This window comes from Sphaerodactylus townsendi, linkage group LG02 (assembly GCF_021028975.2).
Source record: "Sphaerodactylus townsendi isolate TG3544 linkage group LG02, MPM_Stown_v2.3, whole genome shotgun sequence".
Taxonomy (NCBI): domain Eukaryota; kingdom Metazoa; phylum Chordata; class Lepidosauria; order Squamata; family Sphaerodactylidae; genus Sphaerodactylus; species Sphaerodactylus townsendi.
The window spans coordinates 153,366,043-153,387,899 of NC_059426.1; the positions used below are offsets into that span (position 1 = coordinate 153,366,043).

Here is a 21,857-nt window from a genome sequence, read left to right on the forward strand (position 1 = left end):
TATCTGCATTTAAGTACAAATATATCTGAAATGTGGCCCTACACCAATTCAGATTCAGCCTGCCCAGAAGATTTATCAGAAAAGTACAAAGAAAAAAAAAACCATACAAATTTCATTTTTACAAATTGGTATGCTTTTATGTCATGCTTTATATAAATTCCTTCGCTGCTTATTTTCAAGTAAGGGCTTACAAGCAAAAACAAAACAAAAGCCAGATAGCTTTACTTAATTAATGCTGCAGACTTTTAAAAAGCAGTGATGGTGCACTAAGTTTGGCAAGAAGCTTTCCCGCGGGCAATCAAATACATTCCAAAGGTTCCGACAGTGCTGCTCAAGGTATAGGGCACGGGTCTGCAATCTGCAGCTCTCCAGATGCTCATGGACTACAAATCCCATCAGCCCCTGCCAGCATGGCCAATTGGCTGATGGGAATTTTAATTTATGAACATCTGGAGAGCTGCAGGTTGCAGACCCCTGGTATAGGGAAATATAACGCTTGGTGCATTTTTAAAAGCAATGATCATCTCCGAGCCGAGTCCCACTGCCTGGACTTATGCCAGTTTCACCAAAGTCAGCAAAACTGAAGCACGCAAGTGAGATCTGGCGCTTGTCGCTACTGATTCTTAAAAGCCAAGCCATTTGAAAGAACATTATTGTAAACATATTTTATCAAAATCTGAGTGCTTGCTTGTATCATATTATTCCTCAACGTACCACACATTTGCATACAGTTATCATTCAGCCGGAAGGGTGAAACATCAAAAGGAGGCGGAAGTATTGTAATTCTGTAACAAGTTAGCACACAAATCAATGTGCACGTTTTTACAAAAGATTTCTTTCCTCTTCTCCGGCTTCCTGGGAAGTGTCTAAAGTTTAAGCAGAGTACAGTTTGAACACTGTGAACCATCATCCAACACCATAGCCATTAAAAAGTATATATGTAAACAGAACATATGCTTAAAGCACCATTTACAAAAACACTTAAATCGGTTCTTGTAACAGAGAACGTCAAATTTGGTCATCCTGTTATAGTAATCTCGTATATCAATTTATGCAAGTCGACCAACAGAATGAACTCAGCCTGCAAAGTTTTGCTCCCCATTATTTCTCAGTTAACAGAAGTTATAGGAAAAAAAACGTAAGGTGCACAAAGGCCATTCATGAAAAGCTGAAAACAGGTAGAAGACATCCATTAACATTCGACAGAACACATGTCCACACGCATTCATTCATTTGTGAATGTCCATTCACATAACCAACCAGTGCAGGGTTCATTTCAGAGAGCAGGTATTATGAATGTGGCACTGTACTCATGGCATTAAAATGTTTTCTCGTCATCCTCGCTGCTAACTGAGCTGGGAACCTTGGGAGATCCCATAGCTCAGTCTTAAGAGCATATGCTTTGCATGCAGAAGGTACCAGGTTCAATCCCCAGCATCTCCACTTGACACTATCTTTGGGAGAACTGCTGCCACTCAGCAGTGTGAAACTAGATGGACAAAGGGTCTAACAGATGGGCAGCCCAATCCGGAGGCCCCAGCGGCCAGGGCTGCTGCTGCGCCACCTTCAGAGGGCTTTTCAGCGGCACTGGGGGGCAAAAAAGAAAAGCAATTAGCCCCTCTGCTGGGCATTTCCGCTGGTCACAGGGCTGCCCTGCCTCCACAAGTCCCTTCAACACCCCGCCCCCTTGACTCCAGATTGGGCTGTTTGACAGCCCATTTATTGAATAACGTAAAAATATGGGAATTAAGAAGACACTGAAGGACCAGAAAATAATCCCCATACCAAAACTTTAAAAGTCAAGTGAACAGTTTACCACAAATACACTTTATTACCTGCAGTTGTTTTGATCACCAAGGACAGGACTGTCCAGAGTTTAGTGGAAAAAATTTAGTGGAAAAACTATTTTAAAGAACTGTAGTCTCTTCTCTACGCTCCAGTCTGTGAAGTTTTAAATGTCACATAATCTTGTTCAGTGCTATCCTAACACAAGGGCCTCAGGACAATAGTTTAAGGAGTTGTGGTATTTTGATTGATCGTGCTCTGGAAAAAAAGGTACCCGCTGTACAAGTATCTGGAGATATCATAAACTGTTCCCAAGAATCTATTGGTAAGGAAGTTGGTAGGTGAGATTATATGACAAACTAGAGCCTCCTTGCTCATGTGAGGAAATTGTACTGATTTGACTCAAAAGTTATCATGTGAGAATACCTAAAACCTTTACACTGGTAGCATTTTATTGTTGGTATACACAGACCACCTTTTAATTTTGATCCTTCACCTCATATCTTTTAGGGCTACATCCTGCTTTGGTACATCAGTGAAATGAACCCTATTACCTCTTTACCATCCACACAGGATTAATACAGGATTTAGTGTTTACATAGAAAAACATAGGTATTTATGTCATTTCTTGTCTTCTGTATTCAAGCTGTTTCTAACAGTTTCCAAGGACATATTCATGGCCGCTTGCAACATGTCTTCTTCGCTCATATCCCCTCCTAGCAAGAAACAGAACCAAGAAGTTTTAGTTTTGAAATTCTGCTACGAAAAGGAGAACATCAGTTTCACATCTTTTCTTTAAATTTTATTATTAATACTCCAATAAATCCTGAGAATTTTATAATTCAAGCATGCACAGAAGGGGAAAGTCTGCACTGCTAGTGGAATAAAAGGTATTTGAAAGAACTCCAAGGGAGCATTTTCAAAATCACACAAAATCACACTCAAAAGCAGCAGCAGTGGCGTAGTGGTTAAGAGCAGTGATGCATTCTAATCTGGAGGAACCGGGTTTGATTCCCCGCTCTGCCGATTGAGCTGTGGAGGCTTATCTGGGGAATTCAGATTAGCCTGTGCACTCCTACACGTGCCAGCTGGGTGACCTGGTTCTTCTGAGCTCTCACGTGCCAGCTGGGTGACCTGGTTCTTCTGAGCTCTCTCACAGGGTGTTTGTTGTGAGGGGTGAAGGGAAAGGAGATTGTAAGCCCCTTTGAGTCTCCTCACAGGAGAGAAAGGGGGGGATTTAAATTCAAACTCTTCTTCTTCTAAATCAGGGGTCTGCAACATGTGGTTCTCCAATTGGCCATGCTGGCAGGGGCTGATGGGAATTGTAGTCCATGAACATCTGGAGAGCCACAGGTTGAAGACCCCTGCTCTAAATCATGCTTCCTTACATGGGATTTCCATACCAGCAATGTGGTTTTTGTGTTCAGAGAGCTAGATTAGGATCTGGGTGTCCTAGATCCACTCGGTCACGCAAGGTCAATGGAGGACCCTGAGAATATCATGCATACTACCTCGTAGGGAGGTTGCATGGATAAAAATGGAGAGGACAATAATGCTATGAACTTCTTTGGTTCTCCACTGGAGAGAAAACTAAGATACAAATATCCAAAATCAATCCAATAAGGCAAGAGAGGAGAATGTAGGGACAAGAATCAATGTAGTATCAGCACAGAAAATGGCTGCAAGATGACAAATGAGAATTGGGAATGCCAGATGTGGCCAACAGAGCACTGGGAAATTAAAGAGCTCCTCCTCCCACCTTTTTGCTACTTAAGTCAGGGTGGACCAAATAGAGTACTGCCAGAAGCTGCTTCATCTATCACAAATGGAACACAATTACTGTAGTCCATTTCTCAATTCACACAAGGGCTAGCACAGTGGTAGCAGGTAGCCTACAAGCTGCATCAGATCATTATCTCAGTTGCTTCATAAATCAGAGAGTTCTACTGGCCCAAATAAAAAAAAAGCCACAGAAACGGCTTTTTCATGATCAGGAAGAATTTCTGCAATTAAAATGAATAAATTACGAAACCTAATTTTCTTATCCCAAACGTTACTCGTTTGTATAAAAGAAAAGCCCTTAAACGTTCGACAGAGAACGGTTGAGAATTTCCTCTGGAGTGGAAAAAAGCCAAGAGGAATAGTCAAAATATTACAAGATGAAAAAAAGAGGTAGTTTAACAGGGCCAGATATAAAACTGCCCCATCATGCAGCCACCACGGTAGTTTGATTGATGGTCTGGATTACTGATCCCAACTGAAGAACAGTAAAACTGGAAACAATAGATGCAAAAGAAGGTATGCATAATTATCTATGGATTAAGAAATTCAAAAAATCCAACATGGGAGACACGTTTTGAGCGTCAGTGTATTAAGAATGTGGTATCAGTGCAGAAGTAAAACAAATCTGCCAATATTGCCAGTGACATTTCCAGTTGATGGCTTACTGTGAAAAAAGCATAGGAGATAACTGACCTTATAATTGATCTATGCCAGGGGTAGGGAACCTGCGGCTCTCCAGATGTTCAGGAACTACAATTCCCATCAGCCCCTACCAGCATGGCCAATTGGCCATGCTGGTAAAGCTGATGAAGTGAATTCTGGTATCTGGAAAACACCTACTACAGCATTGATAAAAAGAAAATTTTTACAAAAAAATTGAAGGAAAAGATACTCAATGGCTTTTATTTTGTCAAATGGCGACAAGATTAGAAGAACATACACCTGCAGAGGGGGAAAGCTAAGAAGGGACACAGACTTTGAGCAATAGCCACAAATACATGACACTTGTTGTTAAGAAAAAAATAACCAAATTCTATTGCAATATGGTTCTAAAACAAAACAGGTAAAAGAATGTATGAGAAAATGGATGCAAAACTGTGGAAACTTTGGGAGGATTTTTGGACTAAAGAAATTAAGTTTACAGAATGTCAAACACTATGAGAATTGGTATAAAATGTTTCATAGATGGTCTATAAACCAATAGCACATACAGAGGGAATTGTTGGGAATGCCAAAATATGGATGCATCTTTCTATCTCATGTGGTGATCACGCAAGAAAATCCTGCACAAAGATCTATGATGAAATGCAAAAGAATGTATTGTCGAAGGCTTTCACAGCCGGAATCACTTGGGTGCTGTGTGGTTTCCGGGCTGTATGGCCGTGTTCTAGCAGCATTCTCTCCTGACGTTTTGCCTGCATCTGTGGCTGGCATATGATCCTCTGAAGATGCCAGCCACAGATGCAGGTGAAACGTCAGGAGAGAATGCTGCTAGAACACGGCCATACAGCCCAGAAACCACACAGCACCCAAATGCAAAAGATTTCTAAAATTAAATTGTGATGGACCCTAAAAATAAGTCATTAAATATACTATCAAGTCATATGCCAAAAATATATAATGAATCATTCAAATATATAGTAACAGCAGCAAGAATAATATTTGCAGCAAAGTGGAAAGCAGGCAAATGTCCAACACTGAAAGAATGGAAAAACATATTGGCATCATGGCAAGTCTAATATCCCTAAACTCAAAATAGATCATGACTGGAATTTTAGGAAAAATGGAATACCTTTTACACATATATGATGGGAGGCTCATACGAGAATTATAGTAAAAAGGGAAATATTTTTTTAAAATCGTTTAAAAGAAGTATTTTTCGATAAGCAAATGTAGGTGAAAATAAGGACAAGAGCTATTGTGAAAGCACTTTAATGAAACCTAGTATAGAAACAAATAATTGGAAAGTTATGTAACTGATTGTCACTTTATGCTGTAATGATAGTAAATTATATTTATTAAAACAGCAGCCTTTCATGAAAGCAACACCCTCTTGCTTCTCTAGCAGAAATGGAGAACCAATCTCATAGAGAAATTATGCCAAGAAGCAGAATGACTGATCAAAGTAGTACCTGGATCGGTCCCTAGTGCATTTGAACTTGTAGTTGGTACATCATGAAATTCTTGGTTCTGGCACTGCTGATGCAACTGCTGTTGTCTGAAATAATGAACCAGTCAACATGAGGTTTTAAAAACAACCTGGTAAAATTAAATTACAGGTAAGCATTAGTAGGAGTGTAAAGTATGGCTAAATCATTATGTAGATACTACTAGTAAGCAGAAGGTCTGGCCCAAAGCTTAAGTGTCACCTGTTGCTCTTGAAACCAAGGCCACTACTGGATAAGCAGGCAGCAAATGTAGCCGGGAGTGACTTTTACCAGCCTTGACTGGCTAGCCAGCTGTGGCTGTTTCTGCACGGAAAATATTTGGCCTCAGTGGTGGATTCCCTGGTTACATCTAGATTCGATTACTGTAATGTGCTCTACATGGGGATGCTCTTGACAAGGGTTCAACTGGTAAAGAATGCTGAAGCCAGGATGCTGACTCAAGTGGGTGAAACAGACCATATAATTCCAGTACTAGCCCACCTGCTCTGACTTGAAATCTGTTGCTGGGTACAACTGAATGTGTTTGTACTGATATGCAGACACTTTTAGCAGAAAAATCCATGTTATGCTCTTTAACTTCACTAGTACACATCTGCATACAACTGATTATGGAGCTCCTATCTGGTAGAAGGGGCCTCTTCCACCCCCACCCCCGAAAAAGCAATGCCATCCGTGGAATGGAGTCCTTGAATACATTCCATTAATAGGTAGTCCTGTCAAAGTGATTTGCATCTTCAAACCCTCTCAGCATGTTTGTGGTAATGTTGATTCAATTGGGGATGCAAGTACACAAATTAATAGATCAAAAAATTTACTAGGTCTCTTTAATCCTCTGATGTGCTGTAGAGGCACATGAACAGTCTAACATGATTCCTTCTTGTGCAATTTTTTTCATAAATTGGGGGGGGGGGAGCGTTTCCCTACCAATTCCCCTTCCCTCCTCCTAATCATGCCAATATCTCAAACCATTCCTTACAGTTTTCTGACCTTCATGCATGAGGTAAAGCCATGCTTTTTGGGATTCAATTCACTATTTTTCAACAGTTGTCTGCAACAGATTACTATAGTGCTGTCCTCAACAAAGTCTCACTTTTCTAGGTCCACTCAAGGGAGCAATTTTGTTCAGGACTGCCCTGCTCAACGTACAATACGGGATGCACAAATTCCAACATACACACTTCATTACTTTTCAAAATAGGCCTGTCTCTTCCTTCGCAGCTCTTCTGATGTAAGAGATTCCGACTGATTTGTTGCAGCGGAGAGAGGAGCACTAAGGGCAGACGAATCTGAAAAGTCAGTCCGATGGCTGCCTAATAGGAAAACACATGTATATATGCCATTACTGTGACAGACTGAGACTGGGCAAAGATAACAAAAGGTCCAGAGCAGGTGTGCCCAGCTCTAGATGACTAGAGGTGGTGGGAGGGTGGGCCGTTAATACAACTGCTCAGAGTTCTCCTTCAATGTAATGTCTTCTCTCACTTAGGACACAGCTTTCTTGCACAGGTGTCAAACTCACAGCCCTCCAGATATTATGGACTACAGTTCCCATCATCCCCTGCCAGCATGATGTTGGCAGGGGATGATGGGAACCGTAGTCCATAACATCTGTAGTGCCGCGAGTTTGACACCTGAGTTTAAAGGATGACACTGACATTTCTGTGCCTGTGGGAAAGCAAGAAGCACCCTCCATATTGCCTGGATTCAGGTCAGTTGAGACTTGGCTCTCCAGCTTCATGCTGATGAGGCCATCAGAGGCAGGCCAGGGATCTAACTCTAGCTGAGGATCCCCTCCCTGAAGAATATTTTGCACTAAGCTTAGGTATTTTATATGGGCTGCCAATTACCATGAGCCGTGGATCTTGGGTAGCAAAGTAGTATAAAAATAAATAAAACACCCACAGCACACATACCTAGTGCTTCACATCGTGCTGTTCCCCAGGCAGCCCTTATGAAGAATGCAGCTCCAGCATGGAACATCTAGCTTGAATAGCTAGTTTTTCACTCTCAAGCATAGGGATATGGGAAGAGGCATTTGTCTAGTCCAGGGGTCTGCAACCCTCGGCTCTGCAGATGTTCATGAACTACAATTCCCATCAGCCCCTGCCTGCATGGCCAATTGGCCAAGCTGGCAGGGACTTATGGGAATTGTAGTTCATGAACATCTGCAGAGCCGAGGGTTGCAGACCCCTGGTCTAGTCTGTACACAATTCTACAATCGTATGTCACAATGCCCGTGTGGAAACATGGGAAAACTGTTGTAGAGACATGCTCACACAGTTGCACAAAGGTATATGCCACATTACTACATCTCTTTGCACTGGACTGCAAGAACAATCCCTCCATATGGCGTTATTTCCGGTTCTCTCACATGCACACATGAAGATGTCTTAATCCATAGATCTCACTTGATAGATCAGAGTAAGTGCTGTTCACTCAGACGGGCATCAGCTTTCCAGGGTCTCAGGTCTTGTATACCATTGACCTACCCAATCCTTTTAGCTGGCCACGCCAAAGACTCCACTTGGGACCTTCTGCACACAAAGGAGGGAAGGTTCTCTGCCACAGAGCCACAGTCCTAACCCCCCCCCCGCCCCGAAGATCACAGTGGAAGTTCCTCCAGAAAACAGGAAGAAGCCAATTAAATTGCAGGTTCTCAAAATTGTAATAAGTATTTAATTGCTCAATGAAATGTCAATCCCTAGAAGAGGCAAAGTAACTCACAATACAATCCTATGTGGAGTTTCAATCCTATTCATATTCAGTTATCCAGTGATTAAGGTCAGGTTAACTGCATAGGTTCTCACTGTATTTGCTTATCTACTCTATACAAAACTATGGATAATGAAAAGGATAAACAGTAGCACTAACATTTTAACATTGAAAAGCAGCATTTTACCCTGCATACTTAGTTGAATGGCTCTACGGAGATCAGCTTCTTCATCCTCCATGTCAATTTCCTGCCTGCTGAGAGCGAGAGCTTTTTGGAAATTCTCTTCATCTTCATCTACCATGCCTGTACCATCAAATGGCTGGCTAACATCTAAGGCTTGTTCGAGGTCTGTTTTTTGTATCCTGATAAGGTAAAAGATGCCATTTTATTTCTTTTGTCACGTTTTAAAATAAATGGAGCTTTGCCAAATTTTCAACTCACAGAAACCCTTTTGCACCATCTCTTTACATTAATTTAAGCCCCAGTACTGTTAGAAGACAAAATGTTAAGCGTTTAACCATGCAGAAGTTTTAATTACTCATAGAGTAATTTTGCTCACTAACCACAAAATTAACTGGTGAAGCTCCCTTCTTTGCAGTGGCCTCAGCCATGAGCCACTTTAAATCAATCATGGGACTTAGCTTCCCACATTTGGAAGACTATATTGCTCTAAAGACTGCTTCCAATCCTAGCTGACTGACAGGAGATTTGAGTCGAACCTACACTCCAAATCTGAAGAAGCTTTGTTATACTACAACAAATAGGGAAGGTCCTTCTCCCACTAGAGAAAGTAGACAGAACCTCATTGGCCTTAGCCTACTCGAGCTCATAGAGAAAGAAATCCACATAAGCATACAACATTTGGAATGTGAAGCTGCTGAATTTCCAATGCAAGCAAGTTACATGGCCAGCTCCCCCCAAGAACCCAACAATGGAAGACGGTAGGAAAAGGGGTTGCCTTCATTTTTGGAAGAGCTGGAAGCCCCTTCCCCCAAAATTAGGCACTGCTACTGAACAGCTACCAGACAACCTTGCACCTCCATACTGACAATACAATTTATCTTATAAAACATAATCAATTGAATTTATATTGTCAGATGCATGTAAAGTATCACTTAGAAAACTGTTGCATGGGTAGGAGGAGATTAAAATGCTGTTCTGGTATATTTCAGTTGGGAGGAGTCATGTAGGCCTTAATGGGAAGGAAAACACAGAAGGATTTGTTAATGGCTGCCTACTAGCCATGATGACAAAAGGGAATCTTCATATTCAGAGGCAGTAAACCCTCTGAAACCCAGTGCTAGAAGGCAACATCAGGAGAAGGCCTTGGCCTCTACACTTTGCAGAGAGGCCTTCCAGGGTAACTGGCTCACTACTGGGTGAAGCAGGAGGGTGGATCAGATAGAGCAGGGCTCTTATTTTATAGATGCTTTCAGCAAAGGAGTGATGTCAGAAGAAATGTTCAGTGAGGTTTTGGACATATTCTTTGGCACAACCCCTTTGACTTGAATCTATATCCACTGCAACTATATTCACTAGGTTATCTTGGTCATCTCTGGCAGACCTCCTTCACTTGAAATCTTTGTTACAGGTACGGTCACTCAGCTATCGGTAAGGATAAGAGTAATAACCAAGTTGAAAAAAGTTTATCTGCCCCTGTGCTGAAACTATTACTGGAAGTTAGATTTACTGCTGGTGTCATACAAGCCTACCTACAGGCAACTATGTTCTTGAACATCCCATACAGCAATTGGCAATGGACACTGGGACACTATAAGATGTCTAAGCACCAATTGGAGTACCATGTCTCTCCATATAATGGCAGCACAGACAAAAATATGGTATCAATGCATTTCAGGTTATCTCTTGCTACCTTCTCTGAAGTAGTCATTGCCTCCTACAGCTGACACCCAGATTTAAGTACAATCAGAGTGCAACACTTTTAAAAATACAAGCTTTTATTGACTTCACCTCTGATCTCTTGCTTGCAGTGCGTCTTCCCCAATCAATTTCGGCCGCTGCGTCTGCTGCACCTGAATCATTTGCAATAACTGGTCAGCCTCACAATCTGGTAAGTCACCCTTGACGACAAATATTGAATAACCTGGGGAAAAATAAACAGGAAATGTGTGAGACACACAGCCCAATCCAGGGGGAGGGTTGAAGCCATTCCTGAAGATGGCGCAGCCATACGCTGGTGGAAATTCCCTCCCTGTGGCAGTAACAGCAGTGGAGGGGCAAATCTGCCAGCGGGGCAAATCTGCCACAGCAGTGGAGGGGCAAATCTGCCACCACAGCCTCCTAGAATGCCTGGATCAGCGCTCTTGCACCACGGCTGGCCCATTAGTCAGCTTCCACCGCGGCATTGCCTCCACGTACACTGTAGCCCGAGCCACTCTTTTGAGTGGCGTAAGTCTATTGAGCCCAATGGAGGGCTTTCGGCGGAGGGGAAATTTTGCTTTGTATTTTGCCACCTCTGGAGGCGGTGGGGCTGCGCTGCACTGGGGCCGGCCGCAGCCACTGAGGGCTCTAGATTGGGCTGCCCCAACAGTAATGGAATGAAGTAAAGGAAGAAGTTGGGTTAGATATGGGGAAAGAAGAGACATAATTTACCATTCACCCATCCTGTGCAATTCCTTTTCATTTTATAAGACTTTGCAATTCCATAAAAATTAAGGAAAAGAGGTTTCATGCTTGAATGTTTGATTTTTGAATTTTACTCAGTTTTCAAGTAATAATGTTCACTGTCTGAAAGTCAGCCTTACCTTCTTGTTGTAGCTGAGCCAGGAAAAGTGCAAGGTAAGTATCAGATATTAGTTCTGGACCCGTTAAGAGAGAGTTCAAGTTGAACCACTGTAATTTTAAAAAACCGGTTTCAATTCAAGGCAATTCATAAGTCAGTCAACAGTCCAGCTTTGTACCCAGAAAGACACCCAACTACCATACAACTATGTAAGGTACACATTTATTTCAAACACAAATGAATGGATTGAATCCAGAATAACATGTCCATGGGCACAAGGACTTCGGTCCGTGGAGCATGATTTCCCCTTCCTGCAGCCACCAACAATGTCCCCTCAAATCCTGTTCCTCAGATTTTAGGTGGATTTTGGGGCTTCCACAGGAGGGAGGAAAAACTGCATACTATGGAAATGTTAGCCTGAATCCTGAATCCAAGCCAACAAACTGAGCATTGATTGCTGATGTCGCCTCTGAAATTTCTAGGAACAGTAAGGTGGCTACTCTGTCACCAGAAGAAGACCTGTGTAGTATTCAACTGAATAGATGTGAAAGATTTAAGGTGACTGAAACAGTCCCTTGTCTGTAGGCAGGTAATCAAAATTCCTAATTTCTTCCTGGTTCACTTCCAGTGGACACTGGCAAACTGTGATGGAAGCTTTAATATTGGGTGTGGCGGGGCGGGGGGGGGGGGGGCGCACAGGATCTTAAGAAGTACAAGGGATAAAACTGCCAGGCATGTCAGCTGCTGCTTCTGGTGGAGGAGTCTCCATTGCAAGAAACACAAACTACTTTGAAAACTCAAAAATCGCTGCAGCAGAAACACCAAGCAAACATCCCAGGTGTTTTTCTTCAGCAGGCACCTATCACTCCCTTGGTTTGCTGACTAAACCACCCACGGAGACATCAGTTACAGTACTGGGGAGGGAGATGTGCTTAGGATTGCACCATCAAAGGCGTTAGTGGGCTGAGTCCCTAGTAACGCTGCATAAGATTGCACTAGTAAAAGTTGTTTACCAATTAAAAGCCCCATCTGACTGCATGTCTGATTTCAATTTTTTCACTTACAGGAATGATTATATAAAGTAGCCACTACTGTACTCAGTATCATACAATATATAATGATTTATTGATTTACAATGTAAAAAGCAGAAGAAATCTTAATATGGATCATAAAGTATCTGCATTCATATTTGCTCTTAGTCTTTGAAAGATGTAGCATTTTTAAATTGCTATGATGCAACCCAACCCAGAAGCAGAAGCTTTGACATTCAAATTTCATTGCCTCAACTGCACTAGCTCAAAAGGACCAACTTGCTCACTCCTGAAATCCACCCCGCTGGACATGCCTCAATGAGGAGATGCGGAGCACATTTCTAAAGTTGTCTGGACAGAACACCCAGAGGGGCCGTGTTCTAGAAACCGGCCCCAAATGACACGCTGCCATCTCCACGCACGTTTATGTCAAATGGACATGTGAGCAGTTATCAGTGCTCTGGAGTCCCAGACTTTCACATGGGTAGGATTAATTTTCATTGATCATTTCTACAGAAGGGGAAGTGGACAATTTTTGCCAATTCTCTCCTGCAGCACTCTGGACCCCCTGCCCCAAACACTGCTCCCATCGTCCAGGTACAGCATCTGGGAGGGCATTTTGGTTTATACTGGGAGGCAGAGAAGTTATGTTCCACTTACTAAAACCCCTCAGTGGAACTTTGATTAGGCCCAAGTCAGAACTTAACAACGTCTGGCCCTGCAGGCAATGTGCTCCTCATTTCCAAGCTTGGTCAACTTTTAAACAAGGAGAAAAATAAGACAATGTCACCTGTTTTCCTAACTTTCGAACTGTAAACCAGTGTTCCTTATAGTTACAAATAAAAGATCTTTCATTTCTGAAAGAAGAAAAACAAAACAAAAAAAACAAATGATGCAGAGAATTAAATCCTTGAGGTCATTTGGAAAGGTTTTTCTTTGGCTATCGCTACTGTCACCATTATTTTAAAAGCTGTTTCAGCAAATACAGATACGATTAAATACAGATTATCAGGTCATTTAATCTACTGTGACTTGGGTAATATTTATTGCGAGAGATGCTTTATCAGTACAGACACAAATGGTGATTTCATAAAGCAGGATATGATGCCACGTACCATTCAAAATCAGCATTCTGTGATGTCACAGATACTGAGATTTCATGAAGGCTCAGAGGACAAATAGATATGCCTCAACAGTATGAGAAAGAAAAGGCTGAGGGGATAAAACCAGAACTTGAGATAGTAAATTTTCAAAAGGTACTCTGACAAAAATGATAGGGTCTTTCTTGCATTAATTTGTTTTTTTATAATGGAAGCAGGGAGCTAAAAAGAATGTCTTACATAGGGTCGATTCCAAGCCTCTGATACTCTGGGCTGTTGAAGAGGATTAGTTCTAAACCCCAAACTTTCAAGGCATTGCTTATAACCTGTCAAAAAACAGCACTTTTCATGAGACAAACCAGTCAGTTATAAATTTAAGCAATGCAACCATTTTAGCCACTATAGGAAAAAAAACAGAACAAATATTGTTTTCACAAATCTGGGACTAGGAAAAAAACACCCTGCAACTTTCATTAAGAGGGGTTCATAAAATCAAAACCTTCATGAATCTACATGCAGCAGACCACATATAGAAACACATTTAAGGGTGGGTAACAAATGCACAATTTGAACGAGGAATTCTCAAAAGGCTCATGCAACTCCTGAATCAATGTTATAGTCAGCTGTACAATTATTACCTGCAGTTTGCCTTCAGAACATCAATCTTATTCTGAATGTCTGAACTGCAAGCTAATAAGACAACGAGGAGCTATGTGCCAGATTCTTTCATTTATGAACACAAAACCTTTTTAGCACAAGACTGTGTCACCTTTTTCCTAATATGCCACTACTCAGCTCAAGATGAGGTTTGCCCAAGATATGTGCTGTACAGATAACTAGTGAGGCTTGTCAGTTGTGAGCTCCTAAGGAATTTCCGGACAATTGGAATATTATATTTCTAATCAAAAATGCCTGGTTACTCTCAGATGCCCTGTTTAAAGACACAATTCAGCTTGATCTCAGCAGACATACTGATGCATAAGCATAAAGCAATTTAAAAAAAGGCTTCTCTCAGGCTTCTCTTAAGCAGAGTTATACCTTTCTAAGCCCACAGAAGTCCATGGGTTTAGAAGGGGTACATGGAGTGAACTGCATATCCATTTGCAAATAAAAGGCCACTCCACAATTTGTTGCTTGGACTCTGGTTTCCACCATAAAGTGCATTGGTCGTGTGTATCTGAGGACTGGGGCTACAGTTATTTGCTTATTAAATGGATACGCTGCCTCTCATTCTTGTAGACCCACAAGCCAACTTACAACAGCAACAAGATGCAATACAATACTGGATTTCCCAAACACATATATACATGCTGTTGGTGGGTTTTCTGTGAGAAAATGTCAACATAAAGCCAGTGCACACACAACCAAATCCATCTGTCATATAAAATGTGGAGTTTTCACTAAAATTATAATTTTCTGACTACAGCAAACCAAAACAATAAAGATTTAAATGTAAGGGCTTCATCCTACACAGATTTATTTATCAAGGGCAAAACTTAATGGAGATTTCCCCTGCATCGGCCCAAACAAAACAGGCTCACACAAAAGCATTTTCAATTGTAAAATAAAGGAAACATGTTATTGTTTTGACCACTTTGGAGCAGTGGAGAAATTCTATCATTTCAATGTAATATACTTCCAATGTCACTGAAGCCTCAATACAAACTACAGGGTGGAGACTTAAAACTGTGGACCAAAGCCACATAGCTGGCTACATATGTATTTATATTTGTTTATATAAGTTTTTGTAATGCAAAACATATTTTGAAAATGGCCACTTGTACTACAAGTTTCTCCTAAAATTTGAATGGCTCATATCAACTCCAACTGAAATTCATTACAGGTTTACATTTGCAATGAATTTTTCAATGTAATTGAGAATTCAGGGAAATACTTACTTGGATAGAGAAGAAACCACTGTCATCCATATTTCCAGAAGGCTGCTGTTTAACACAGGACGAATAAGAAAAGCATTTTAGTATCCATATTACTATATAAAGGCTTATGAGAAATCAGCCTGGCATGTATTCTCAACATATTTTACCCACTCCAACTCACACTTTTAATAAAATAACTCTTAAAAGTTGCAAACAGACACAACAAACTGCCCTGCCAAATCAAGGTTTCAATTGAGTACTCTGACTGGGAGTGGCTTTCTGGGGAGTCAGGCTGTGGACTCTGTATCATGTTCTACCTGATACTTTCAATTACACATCCCAGGGATTAAATCTGGGACCTGCATGTAAAGACATTGAGCCACTGGATTATTTTGGGCTGCTGCTGGATTTTTTTTCACTGAGTCATAATAACATGCCTAGAACTGCACACAACCAAATATGAGAAGGCCGGTGGTGGTGGTGGTAGTAGTATTTTTCCGCTAAGGCCTTTGTTCAATTTTTCCAATGTAAAAATTGGAAATTTTGGCAAGTACAATGAAACTCCGAAGAAGAAGAAGAAAAAGAAGAAGGAGGAGGAGGAGTTTGGATTTATATCCCGCCTTTCTCTCCTGTAGGAGACTCAAAGAGGCTTACAATCTCCTTGCCCTTCCCCTCACAACAAACACCCTGTGAGGTGGGTGGGGCTGAGGGGTCTCCAAAAAGCTGTGACTGTCACTAGCCCAAGGTCACCCAGCTGGTGTGTGTGAGAGTGCACAGGCTAATCTGAATTCCCCAGATAAGCCTCCACAGCTCAACTGGCAGAGCGGGGAATCAAACCCGGTTCCTCCAGATTAGAATGCACCTGCTTTTAACCACTATGCCACTGAAATGCTTCTGAATTAGTGAAATGCTTCTAAAGACAATGTGGGCGTGCTGTATACATAGATAACTCATAAATCCAAGGTGCATTTTTTGCACCTAGAAGTATACATCATGAGGGGAGCACACAGAGCTTTCAATGCTTCACTGTTGAATGACTTCTGTTGTCCTTTTGACCTGATATGGCTGATCTTTCCACTTCTCCCTCAAACTAGTGTATACATTTAACCAAAGACTGGGTAAACAGCACATTGCAGGAGAGGTGGGGGGAAAAGATCTGTCAGGATCTTTTGGGGACTTTGCTTACGCTGCTGTTTCATTGCACTGGGGGGAGGTTGGTAGGGGTTAACTACATTTCTAACTGTCTTTTCTCTGTTGCTGTAGAATGTGGAGTAATACCAGGTGGTGTCAAGGCCGTTACTTGCCCATCTTCTGTTATCTCCTTACACTCACTTTTAGGCGCACTTTCCCAAGCTTGGGGGGGGGGGGGGGGGGCTGCCAGTTCTTTTATTATTGGAGTTTGCACGGGCTTTTCCCCAGTCTTGGCTTTGGCCAGGGAAGATCCTGAACCAATAAAGCTACTGTTCTTCAACAAGAGTTTTGTGCGTTTTTGGGATTCTGACAAGATCAGAAGCAGGTGAGGCAGAAATTGCACTAAAGCCTTAGAGGACAACTGAAAGTTTCGCTGAGCACTTGGGTCTCTCTAACCAGACAGAATAAAGGTAAGTGGGCTAAGACAGAGTAAGATACATTAGCTTGCAGTTTTCGCTCAAGTATTGGGCTTGTTTGCAATTTTGTACAAGAGACAGTACAAATTTGTACAGCTCGGAAAACCCATCACAACCAGTTGTACAAGAGACATTGCAAGATTTGTGTCCAGCAACCTGAACAGCTTGAAAATCCTGTTACCTGTAAAAATGTCCTATATTCTTCGCTAGAGAGCCCTCCCTCAGCCATCCTTATCCTCTCTTCTTCATCTAGCTGCTGTGCAATAGAAGACAACTCCACAGGACTGAAATATTCCCCTTGCAGCAAATTGTTCAGACAGTGCTGGGCACACAGCGAGCCTTCTTGCTGAACAGAAAAAATCAAACATGAAAAAACAAAACCATTGTTATTGTTAGATGTCACCGTTTCATTAATCAAAAACCAAATCTGTAAACTGTAGAGATATTTCTGCTCTCTTCAAATGTATTGCTTCTGTGCATAACAGGTTGAGCGATGGACACAGGAGGGGACTCCATTAGAGGCCAGAAGGGTATCCCCTGTAGACTGGGGTGAGTACTTGGGACTGCCAGGTGACTACCCCTACGGCAAGTTCAGCATGACACAGCAGAGCATTTTCTAACAATCCATGACAAAACATTTTCACAAAATCTACACAGGGCTACTTTGAATCCAGCTACAATGGAATTTTCATAATACTATGTTACATCTCTGCCTTACAATTTTGGGTAAATCTTGCAAGGCCCAGGCAATAGTAGGAATGAGGGGTGCATAATGCCTTGGCAAAAAGGATGTGCCTTATTCTGCAACATCTAAGCACTGTACATTCATCTCATTACTAAATCACAAGCAGTCCGGTTTAAAAGCTTCTCTAATGCTGTGTTTTCTTGTTTTAGGAACTATAATATAGTTCTGGATGTAGAGTTACTGAAAATAAAATATTTATATATTTTTGCAAAAAAGAATTCTCAACAGAAATCAGAGCTGAAACTTTTTAAACATTCATCAGCCCAAAAATATGTATTATTTGTATTGTCGAAGGCTTTCACAGCCGGAATCACTGGGGTGCTGTGTGGTTTCCGGGCTGTATGGCCGTGTTCTAGCAGCATTCTCTCCTGACGTTTCACCTGTATTCATATCCTCTGAAGATGCCAGCCACAGATGCAGGTGAAATGTCAGGAGAGAATGCTGCTAGAACATGGCCATACAGCCCAGAAATCACACAGCACCCCATGTATTATTTGCTTTGCATCATGTTCTTGCTCCATGTTCTAGCAAACCCAGGTTTCTCATGCGCTGTCTCACATAACTTCACTTTAACTGAGTTTTCTTACAGCGCCTACAGCTAGATCCCCAAGCAGAAAGAAAGGGGGAAGGAAGGAATAGGAAGAATCCTGTGAAAAGTTGGTCAGACAAGGAACTGGGAGGCCTGGATTCAAACTCCAACGCTGCTACAAAATTCACTGGGCCACTTTGCGCCAGTTGCTCCTGCTCAGCCTAACTCACCTCTCAGGAGTTGTTGTGAATAGCAAAACTACAGTGTAATCGATCAGCTCAGAAGATGGCTTTTTCCTCCACCAACTGTCTTGTCTTAAGCAGATATTTGCATGCAGTATTCTTGTTCTCTTTCCACTCGGCTTCAACAACGCCAACCCAATTTCATTATTAAATCTTATTAGGAAACTTCGCGATCAGTATAAAATCTTGCAATCCGATGACTGTCTGACAAATGTTTTGAGTCTACTTGAGTCTACTCAAATGTTTTGAGTCTACTTTGAGTCCCAGCGAGAAAAGCAGACTATAAATGAAAATCAATAAATAGAGAGGAAAGAACAACGTACATCATCACCCTGAGTTCCTTAAAGGATGGGCAAGATACAAAACGTAGAAATCAGTGACCCCATAATATACTTTCCACTCGTGTTCCAAATGGTTGGTTTCTCTTCCATAAGGCTATTATAATGTCTTAAAGCTTAAGCAGGGAACCAATTTATGGTTCTATTCATGGAGCTCCAGAGCTAAAGAAGAGCTATTATGAATCATCTAGTTTGGCGCCAGCTCAGACAGTACTCCTACTAAGTCTGTATGTGTCATGCATAGTGTACTCCACCAAGAAATCCTCATTAAAATTTTTTTCTCAACTCTTGACCTTCACATACTGGCCTTGATGAGACAACTCAACCTAAACCTAATCTGTCAGAGAGGGCTGTTTGTAAGCATAACCAAGCCTGCTACCCAAGTTCTATAGGTCATAGGCAGTATACAAACCTGATCAATACACCAGGAGTGAACAAATTTTAGAGTGGAAGATGTTTAAGCATATGGTGCTTGTACCTCCAAAAATACAGCTACTTTACACAGCTGTCTCAGACATAAAAAGGGCAGAAAATAAACCGGCTACTAGTACACCAGAGGCAGCCGTATTACGTCTAACGTTGACATCAAACAGAACACCAATGTGGGAACCACCAAGTACACAAATTTTCACAAGTCTATAAGTGAGCCAGTAACATTGAAAGGGCAAGAAAATAATGGTTGGTGTGTAAACAGGTTCGTTTGTAAGGGACCAATTATCCACACCTCTCAAGGAAGCCATAGTATCTGAAAAGGAAGTGAAGTGTCTGGCATCTGAACAATGTATCCACCTTAGGCCATATGCAACACACCCTTACTCAATCCCCTATTCCCTCATCTGTAATTCACTTCAAAATGAAGTTCATCCTCTAGCACACACTAGAAGAACAGGAAGGAGGGAAAGCTCTTTGAGCCAGCCAGATTTCAATATGTGCACACTTTAAAGAGTATCAAAGAATTAATAACTAATACATATTAAATTATTATGAGAATGCTATCACAAAGAAAAAATAGAACTATAATCACACTTACACATTCAGTTTCCCCATCACTTTACTTCCCTCAAGCAACATCTAATGCCTTCAGCGACTCCCTTTGCCAATGTACATATCTAGGTTTAGAAAACTAAACAGGACCCTAAGATCAATCTCATAAATCCAATATCCTGTAGCCAGACAGTTGCTTTCAGGAAGCCCACAAACATGAAGGCAACAGCCCTCGATCATAGTTTGACCACAACACTGCTCCTGTACACGGTATGCTGCTCCTGTACACGAAGGCTTCCTAGTGACTAATTTCAAATTTGATCGCCCGGGCGAAATTAGTCACTAGAGAGCCTCCGTGTACAGGAGCAGCATACCTGAGAATACCCGGTGTTGTGGTCAAACTGTGATCGAGGACTGTTGCCTTCATGTTTGCGGGCTTCCTGAAAGCAGCTGATCCACGTCTAGTAGCAACGAACTGCGTAACTTCATTCTACGCCGTGGGGGGAAAAAACTATTTCTCCTCCGACTACCCCGCCTCCACTTCCGAGACGGCCCTGCAGGACTGTACTTGAGTTGACAAGCGAGAACAGGAGACAGCGGGACACGTGGCTTGCACTTCCCGTACTCCTCCCACCCATCTCTCCGACCTGCGTCGCTTCGTAGGCAGGCTCGCCCTCGGACGCCCGGCCACCGCCAACCCCGCCGCATCCCCGCTCCCCTGGTCGCCTCACCCTCTCGTGGAAGATGGCCTCCATGTTTATTTGTCTCCCACCACCGCCAGCCTCTACGCCACATGACTACGAAGTAGCCAATCAAACCCGTCTCCGCTTCACGAGCCGCAGCAGCCAATCACCACGACTACCGCTTCGCCCTGTGACGCTCCGGGAGCCCCGCCCCCCTGTTTTGTGAGCGCGCGACAAATCACGTGCCTAGAGATAAGCCGCTTGGCACTTCGCGCAACCTTTACCTCCGGTTTCTGTTGTGCTCACGTTCGGCACCCGAGTCGAGTCATTCGACAGCAAAGTTTTAGTTTCTCCACCCAATCCCTGCATCTCCCTGGCAGGGAAGGAAAGCGGCAGAGAATGTCGTTAACTGATGCATTTCTATCTACAAAGGAGAGCGGAGCCTCTCTGGACCCTCACATCCATTTTCGGCCGAGGCCAGACGTACGGCTAAAGAATAATTACAACTGCAGCCCCTTGAAAACACCACCGGAAGCCAATCGCCGGAGCGCTACTTCGAGGACAGCCTGCCCCCTAGCGTTGGGAGGTCAACTGCTTAAGTATCGCTGCCATCCAAAAAGGCTCAAGTGTTTTCCAAAAGCATTCCCTTAAACGTTGATATCGGATCACATGTAGAATATTGATTGCTCTTGGTCCTCTTTCCAAGCCACCTTATTTCCCCTTAGATTTGAATTTCACATATTTATTTACTCTATATTTCCCGCAGTTCACAGTCCTTGTGTTTCCCACCCATTAGTCTGCACTGAACACAATGGAACTTGCTTCTGAGTAAACTTGCAAAAAATTCAGTTGCGTGTGGGTTCTAAATTTCTGAGTAGGAGGGTACAGCCTATCGAACAAGCCTGCAAGCTGACAGGAACCTGCTTCTGGGAAGAAAAGTGCCTGGAGAAAAACTGTTACCAGCAGAGTCAGAGCTTCTGCCACTTGCTCCATGGATTAGTCTGTTGCTAGATAGATTTGTTGTGTCTTTATGTATGTTTTTATACTGCGTGGAGAAAAAGAAAAAGTATCCAAATAAACAGACAACAGTAACTAGTTCTGGTGGGTTTTCCGGGCTGTGTGGCCATGGTCTCGTGGATCTTGTTCCTAACGTTTCACCTGCATCTGTGGCTGGCATCTTCAGAGGTGTATCACAGGGGAAACTCTGTTACACACTGTGTCTTGTGAGAAGACAACAGCAATATCAATATGCACAAACAGTCCACACACTGGGAGCTTTCTTTGGCTAGTGTAAGCCTTTTAGTAAAAAGTAGAATTGTTCAAATATTAGAAGACGTTAGTCTGTGACAGGAATCTTTTCCTAAGGACATGGTGTTCAGGCAAGAAAGTTTGTGTTTCCTTATCTTCTGCTAGAGACTAGTCTGCAGTTATGAGTCTGTCCTGGTTTTGTTATGATTATTACGCATTCTCTTGTCCCTTGTCTTCAGGCATCCATGCTGTTGAAGCAGTTGCAAGATTCTGATTGGTAGA

The 21,857-nt window shown here is 42.3% G+C and overlaps 1 protein-coding gene across 8 annotated transcripts; it reads right to left on the reverse strand.

The window, feature by feature from the left end:
• Positions 1-115: 115 nt before the first annotated feature.
• On the reverse strand, positions 116-20,509 carry ATXN3 (ataxin 3). 8 transcript variants are annotated; one of them, XM_048485219.1, is made up of 11 exons: positions 20,376-20,509; positions 16,988-17,152; positions 15,221-15,265; positions 13,563-13,648; positions 13,013-13,079; positions 11,214-11,301; positions 10,420-10,552; positions 8,635-8,810; positions 6,922-7,045; positions 5,700-5,785; positions 116-2,501 (listed from the first exon to the last, which is right to left on the reverse strand). In XM_048485219.1, exons 1-11 carry the CDS (start codon positions 20,397-20,399, stop codon positions 2,407-2,409), a joined length of 1,089 nt encoding a protein of 362 aa, XP_048341176.1. In that variant the 5' UTR covers positions 20,400-20,509; the 3' UTR covers positions 116-2,406. The 8 variants fall into 8 exon arrangements, 6 of the variants coding, with proteins under 6 accessions (XP_048341176.1, XP_048341175.1, XP_048341174.1 ...); XM_048485218.1 differs by having other exon boundaries at positions 8,644-8,810; positions 16,988-17,148; positions 20,376-20,476; XM_048485217.1 differs by having other exon boundaries at positions 16,988-17,148; positions 20,376-20,476.
• Between the last annotated feature and the right edge of the window lie 1,348 nt (positions 20,510-21,857).